A 7,222-nucleotide genomic window follows, 5' to 3' on the forward strand; every position below is an offset into this window, starting at 1 on the left:
AGAGACCAGAAGAGAGAGTAGGATAGTAGAAGAGAGCATGACCAGAATAGAGAGCGGAGTAGAGAAGCGAAGTAGAAGAGTAAACAAGTAGAGAGAAGAAGAGGACCAGAAGAGAGAGTTAGTAGAAAATAGTTAGAAGGAGAGAAACGCAGAAGAAAGAGGTAGTAGGATAGTGATTTAGTAGGGGAGAGATGACACGGAGTAGAGAGTAGGATAGATAAGAGAGAGAGAGGAGCAGAAGACAGAAAGAGATGCGTAGCAGATAAGTAGAAGAAGAGACCAGAAGAGAGAGTAGGATAGTAGAGAGAGAGAGAACCAGAACAAGAAGAGTAGGATAGTAGTGTTAGAGAGAGAGACCAGAAGATAGAGTCGATAGTTACGAGCCGATGAGAGAGACCAGGAAGAGAGATAGGATAGTAGAAGAGAGAGAAGACCCAAGAGAGAGAGTTAGGATAGTAGAGAGAGAGGGGCCGAGACCAGAAGCAGAGGAGAAGTTAGAGGATAGTAGAAGAGATGCTCGGTCCACGAGAGAGAGACAGACAGGAAGCGGTGAAAGAGGAGTAGAGGAATAGTAGAGAAGGAGAGAGACCAAAGAAGAAGAGAGTAGGATTAGCTAGAGAGAACGAGAGAGACCAGCACAGAGAGAGTAGGCAAGGGTTAGTAGAAGAGAGGACCAGAAGAGAGAGTAGGTCAGTTTAAGTAGAGAGAGAGAGACAAAAGAAAAGCAGAGTAGGTTAGTAGAGAGAGAGAGGAGACAGAAGAAAGAGTAGGATAGAGACGAGAGAGACCTGACGAGTGGGGTTGAGAGGGAGACCCCGAAACAAAAGAAACCTAAAGAAAGAACAAAAGAGTTGGGATATAGAGAGCACGAGATCGAGAGAGACCAGAAGAGAGGAGTAGGATAGTAGAAGCAGAGAGAGAGACCAGAAGAGGAGAGTAGGATAGTAGAGAGCAGAGAGAGACCAGAAGGAGAGTAGGATAGTAGCAGAGATTTGAACGAAGACCAGAAGAGAGAAGATAGAAAATGAGGTAGAGAGAGAGACCAGGAAGAGAGCAGATAGGATATATGAAGAGAGACAGAAGAAGAGAGTAGTGTAGGATAATAAGAAAGAGAGGAGAGATGACAAGGACCCGGTAAGCGGCCGATAGAGACAAAAAGAAGAAGAGACCCCGTTACCCCCCGTTAGATAGGGGAAAAGGACGGAGGAGGGAAACGTGGGGAGGGAAGTGGGGAGGCAGGTGACAAGCGAGTGGATAGTAGAAGAGAGACCCCCAGAAAGAGAGAGTAGGATAGTAGAGAGAGAGGAGAGAGCGACCAGAAGAGAGAGCTAGAAATAGTAGAGAGAGAGACCCAGACGAAGAGAGAGGTAGGATAGTAGAGAGAGAGCAGCGAGACCAGAAGAGAGAGTAGGATAGTAGAAGAGAGAGGAGGTAGTAGAGAGAAGAAGAGATGAAGAAAGACAGAGTATGAGAGAGAGAGAGAGACCAGAAAGAGTAGGGATAGTGGAGACAGAAGAGAGTATAGTAGAGAGAGAGTAGAGACCAGAAAGAGATAGGAGTAGTAAGAGAAGAGAGAGAGACCAGAAGAGGAGGAGTAGGATAGTAGAGACGTTGAGGAGACCAGAAGAGAGAGTAGATAGTAGAGAGGGCAGAGAGAGTAGGATAGAGAACGACCAGAAAGAGAGAGTAGGATCAGTAGAGAGAGAGAGAACCAGAAGAAGAGTAGGATAGTAGAAGAGAGCCAAAAGAAGATATAGGAGAGCAGAAGACAGAAGAGATAGAGATCGGTAGAGAGAGAGAGAGACCAGAAGAGAGAGTAGGATAGTAGAGAGAGACATACTGGATCTTTTTATAGATTACTGCCAGATCTCTGTGGTGTGTGTGTGTGTTGTTTCTCTCTCTGGTCTTTGTTGTATGTGTGTCTTGTGTGTGTGTTGTGTGATGTGTGTGTGGTGTGTGGTGGGTGTGCGTGTGTGTGGGGGAGGGAGAGAGAGGGGGATGGAGAGGGGAGGGAGGATGGAGAGAAGGGGGATGGAGAGAGGGGAGATGGATAGAGGTATAGTATGCCCTTCATTTTCGGCACCTCTCACAGAAAGCTCATGCCAGTCAGCAGTGAGACAGTTAAACAGTGTGTACGTGTGTGGAGCCAAGTTATCAGAGCTGTTGCAGCTAGCGTCTGCATAGTGCAGGGTTGGAGCGAAGGATGGAGAGAGAGGAAAGAGAGGGAGAGCGACATGGAGAGAGAGAGGAAGAGGAAATGGAAGTATAGTTGTGATGACTGGACATCTGGCGAGGGCACTAGTGTCATTTTCTCCTTCTTCATCTATTCGGTCGTTTCCTCCCTCCCTCCATAACCAAGACAACAACATTACCGAGACAACAACATTACCGAGACAACAACATTACCGAGACAACAACATAACCGAGACAACAACATTACCGAGACAACAACATAACCGAGACAACAACATAACCGAGACAACAACATAACCGAGACAACAACATAACCGAGACAACAACATAATCAAGACACACACACACAACAACATAACCGAGACAACAACATTACCGAAACAACAACATAACCGAGACAACAACATAACTGAGACAACAACATAACCAAGACAACAACATAATCAAGACAACAACATAACCAAGACAACACAAACACATCGATGTCAAACGTCTGTCTGTCTGTCTGTCTGTCTGTCTGTCTGTCTGTCTGTCTGTCTGTCTGTCTGTCTGTCTGTCTCTGTCTCTGTCTCTGTCTCTCTCTGTTTCTCTCTCTCTGTCTCTCTCTCTCTCTCTCTCTCTCTCTCTCTCTCTGTCTCTCTGTCTCTCTCTCTGCAGTAAGAGAGTGAGAGAGACCACCCGTTGTCTTCAGTATTACACAACACAGTACATTCCAGTACTGTGTATCTCACTGCTAGATGTCAGTCAGATTGGGATAGGTCTGGGAGAGCGTGGTTGTGTTTAAATAATTCACTCTGTTCGTAGCAGCATGAACATATGACATCTCTGCTGTGGGAAAGTGGGTTTTTATAACAAGCACTTAGAGAGTGTGCGTTTGTACGTTTGTGCGTTTGTGCATGTCTGTGCTAGTGCACTTAGCTCATGATGGATAGATAAGGCAATGAAGGATACTATACTGTATTCAACACACACCACGCACACACACACACACACAACACACACCACACACAACCACACACACACACACACACACACACACAACACACACACACACACACACACTGGAGGCTCTGTTTTCTGCTAGTTACCAGATGACCACGCCAAAACTGTTGGATGGTATATGAGTAATTTATCCTTAATCTAGGTTACAAGGGATACAAGTTAAGGTTAGGGTCAGGTAAGACTAGATACAAGTTAAGGTTACGGTCAGGTAAGATACAAGTTAAGGTTAGGGTCAGGTAAGACTAGATACAGGGTCGGGTAAGACTAGATACAAGTTAAGGTTAGGGTAAGACTAGATACAAGTAAGGTAGGGTCAGGTAAGACTAGATACAAGTAAGGTCAGGGTAAAGACTAGATACAAGTTAAGGTTAGGGTCAGGTAAGACTAGATACAAGTTAAGGTTAGGGTCAGGTAAGACTAGATACAAGTTAAAAGGTTAGGGTCAGGGTAAGACTAGATACAAGTTAAAGTTAGGGTCAGGGTAAGACTAGATACAAGTTAGGTTAGGGTAAGACTAGATACAAGTTAAGGTTAGGGTCAGGGGTAAGACTAGATACAAGTTAAGGTTAGGGTCAGGGTAAGTGGTTAACATCTAAAATATTGCACTACTTCTAATGTTTCTACGTGGCCCTTAGTGACCGCAATACCGGCCCTTAGCGACCCCATCACCTGGCCCTTAGTGACCGCCAATACCTGGCCCTTAGCGACCCCATCACCTGGCCCTTAGCGACTGCATTACCTGGCCTTAGCGACCCCACAACCCGGCCCTTAGCAACTGAATTACCCGGCCCTTAGCGACTGCATTACCTGGCCCTTAGCGACCGCATTACCTGGCCCTTAGCGACCCCATCACCGGGCCTGGAACGCATTACCTGGCCCTTAGTGACCGGCATCACCTGGTACTTAGCGATGGCATCACCTGGCCGTTAGCGCCGGCAGCACCTGGCCTTAGCAACAATGGCACCTGACCCTTATCGACCACATTATGAACAGAGGTTCCCATTAGAACCTTCTCAACACCTGATGATTGCACACACGCAAACACACACACACACACACACACACACACACACACACACACACACACACACACACACACCACACACCACACACACACACACAACACACACACACACACATGACTATATGTTGTGTGTTGCTGGAGCATCTAAAGTTACATACTCAGGAAATGGCTCAACACCTGGATGATTGCACACACGCAAACACACACACACACACACACACACACACACACACACACACAACACACACACACACACACACACACACCACACACACACACACACACACACACACCATGACTATATGTTTGTGTGTTGCTGGAGCATCTAAAGTTACATACTCAGGAAATGGACTCTGTCACCCCCCAGGAGACACAGAGAAACACAGATAGAAGAGGTGGGGGGGGGGGGGAATAATGACTCTAACCTTCACTCTGTCCTGTAATTGTTTTGGGCTTAATGAGGGATTACAACATTATCATTGTGTGTTGATGTGATATTTGAATAATGAGTACCCCTCCTCCCTCTCTAACATAACACCAGTGTTTGTTGCGGTAATCTCTGGTATATGAGGGATTACAACATTATCACTCACAGAGATCTATTCTGCCCTACCGAGCAAAAAGCTAATTTGGTCGAAAATAAGTTAATGTAATTTTTTGCTACTTTAAATACATGTTTAAATCATATGGACAAGTATCCTGCCTCTATTGTGTTGCGTTTTTGGAGAAAATGGGGGTCATGTTAGCAGTAACTGGATAAAGTTACTGTGAAACCGAGGTAAATAAAAGCCCTTTTTTCTCAGTTCCACGCTATGAGCAGTTCCTGCCTTTTTGCTTGGTAGGGCAGTATCGCTATTGTTGTGATATGACACTGCAATAGAAGGGAACTTGCTATTTACTTTGTCCCCCCTCCCTCCTAACAGCAGCGTCCCCTCCAGCAGTCCTTCGCTGCCTCTCTGTGTCGTGAGTCCCACTGGAAGTGCCTCTTCTTGACTCTTCTCATGTACGGGTGTTTCGCCATGCTGGGTTGGTGTGCAGTCTGCCGTGTGCCTGTCCTGGGCTCCGGGGAGCACGTGGTCGTCCCGGCTACGGCTGGCACTACCGCCGCCTTCCCTGACTTGCCTCAACTACACCTCGACAGGTTAGTTAGTGTGTGTTACGTTTACGTTAGTCGTCTCCCACTAGCCTAAAAAAAAAAAAAAAAAAATCTTCGACAAATGTTCTTCAGGGAATCTACCTTTTCTAATTTAATACCCCCTTTGTGTTTTATGTTAATTTATTCTTCTGGTTTGTTGCTTTGGTTGTTTGTTTATCGCTTTTATTGTGTTATTTTTACTGCTGTAAATAAGTGTTAATGGGGTTTTAAATAAAGTTAAATACACTTTAAATAAAGTTAAATACACTTTACATAAAGTTAAATACACTTTATCTCTTTAAATAAAGTTAAATCCTTTTTTAGATATAAGGTTAAATTACACCTTTAGAGGATAAGAGTTGAGACTGAGCGTCGTGTGAGTCATAAGTTAGAATACACTGTTAAATAAAGTTGAATATACACTTTTAATTAAAGTAAATAAACTTTAATATATAGTTATATTCTCTTGCATAATATGAAGTTAAATACACTTTACATAGTAAGTTATATAGTACACTTTTACATTAAAGTTTAAAATACACTTTACAGTGAGAAGTGTTAGAGTGTCGTGCTGTGAAGGATGAGAGTGTGAGAGAGTGTCGGTGCTTTTACATGAAGGTAATGCACTTTAAATAAAAGTTTAAATTCTCTTTTAAATAAAGTTACATTCTTTTTAAATAAAGTTAAATTCAAGTTGAATTGGTGTGTGTGTGTAATCCGTCCAGTGCCAGTTCAAGAGGCTCTCTGTACATTCCTAAAAGCCTCTCAATGGTCAATCTGAATCGCAGTCGAGGAGTGCAGTGCATTCATAACTTCCCGCCCCCACCTACCGTCAACCAATCATGTCAATGCCGGAGCTATACGGAGCCCTCCGCATTGTTTACACATTGGCGACGTGCGACGCGGCGAGTGGGCGTGACAAGAGCTCAGTTTGGGCCTCTGCGGGTCTGCGGCCAGTGATGCGTGCGCTAGCAAGTCTCGTTGCACATCCATCCATATGGAGTCCTCCTAGTAACAAAATGTTTCCGGAATCTAAGCATAATTATCTTTTAACCCTGCTGTTACGTGGTGGACCTGTGTGTGTGTTAAAATAAAGTTTTGATTGTGTTGTGTGGGGTGGAGTAGACATGACCTTTCTCTCTCTCGTCGCCCTCCCCCCGTGCATTCCTCTTTTCCCCGCTGCGCGTGGTCGTGCTGCGGGCGCGTGCGCGGCCAGTGCGCGGTCGTGCTGTCGTCGTGGCCCCCCTCTCTCCCCTCCTCTCTCGTCTCTCTCTCCCTCTCCGGCCGGCTCCCTCTCTCTCCCCCTCCCACCCTCCTCCTCTCGTGCTCTCCCTGTTCCCCCCTCTCTCGCTCTCTTCTCTCCCCCCTCCGCTCTCTCTCCCCCCCTCCTCTCTTCCCTCCCCTCGCCTCCTCTCTCTCTCCCTCCCCCCGTCCTCCTCTCTCTCTCCCCTTCCTCTCTCTCTCCCCCTCCCCCCTCCTCTCTCTCTCTCCCTCCCTTCCTTCTCTGCCCTCCCCCTGCCTTCTCTCTCTCTCTCCCCTCCCCCTCCCTTCTCTCTCTTCTCCTCCCTCCCCCCGTCCGTCTCGTCTCTCTCCCTCCCTCCCCCTCCTCTCTCTCTCCTCCTCCCCCCTCCTCTCTCTCTCTCCCTCCCCCTCATCTCTTTCCCTCCTTCCCCTCCTTCTCTCTCTCCCTCCCCCTTCCTCTCTCTCTCTCCCTCCCCCCTCCCTCTCTCCTCCCTCACCCCCCTCCTTCTCTCTCCCTCCCTCCTCTCCTCTTCATCTCTGCCCTCCCCCCTCCTCTTCTCTCTCTCCCTCCCCCTCCCCTCTCTCTCTTCTCCTCCCTCCCCCTTCATGTCTCTCTCCTCTCGCGG

The 7,222-nt window shown here is 46.8% G+C and overlaps 1 protein-coding gene across 1 annotated transcript in view; it reads left to right on the forward strand.

The window, feature by feature from the left end:
- The window catches only part of LOC139025129 (mucin-22-like), a 12,530-nt gene extending 6,981 nt beyond the window's left edge, over positions 1-5,549 (forward strand). Inside the window, exon 2 of the mRNA XM_070440186.1 lies at positions 5,143-5,549. Within this exon, the coding sequence (XP_070296287.1) occupies positions 5,143-5,409 (267 nt within the window). The 3' untranslated portion in view covers positions 5,410-5,549. The remainder of the gene's footprint in view (positions 1-5,142) is intronic.
- The last annotated feature ends 1,673 nt before the right edge of the window (positions 5,550-7,222 follow it).

Source organism: Salvelinus sp. IW2-2015, unplaced genomic scaffold, assembly GCF_002910315.2.
Source record: "Salvelinus sp. IW2-2015 unplaced genomic scaffold, ASM291031v2 Un_scaffold2290, whole genome shotgun sequence".
NCBI lineage: Eukaryota > Metazoa > Chordata > Actinopteri > Salmoniformes > Salmonidae > Salvelinus > Salvelinus sp. IW2-2015.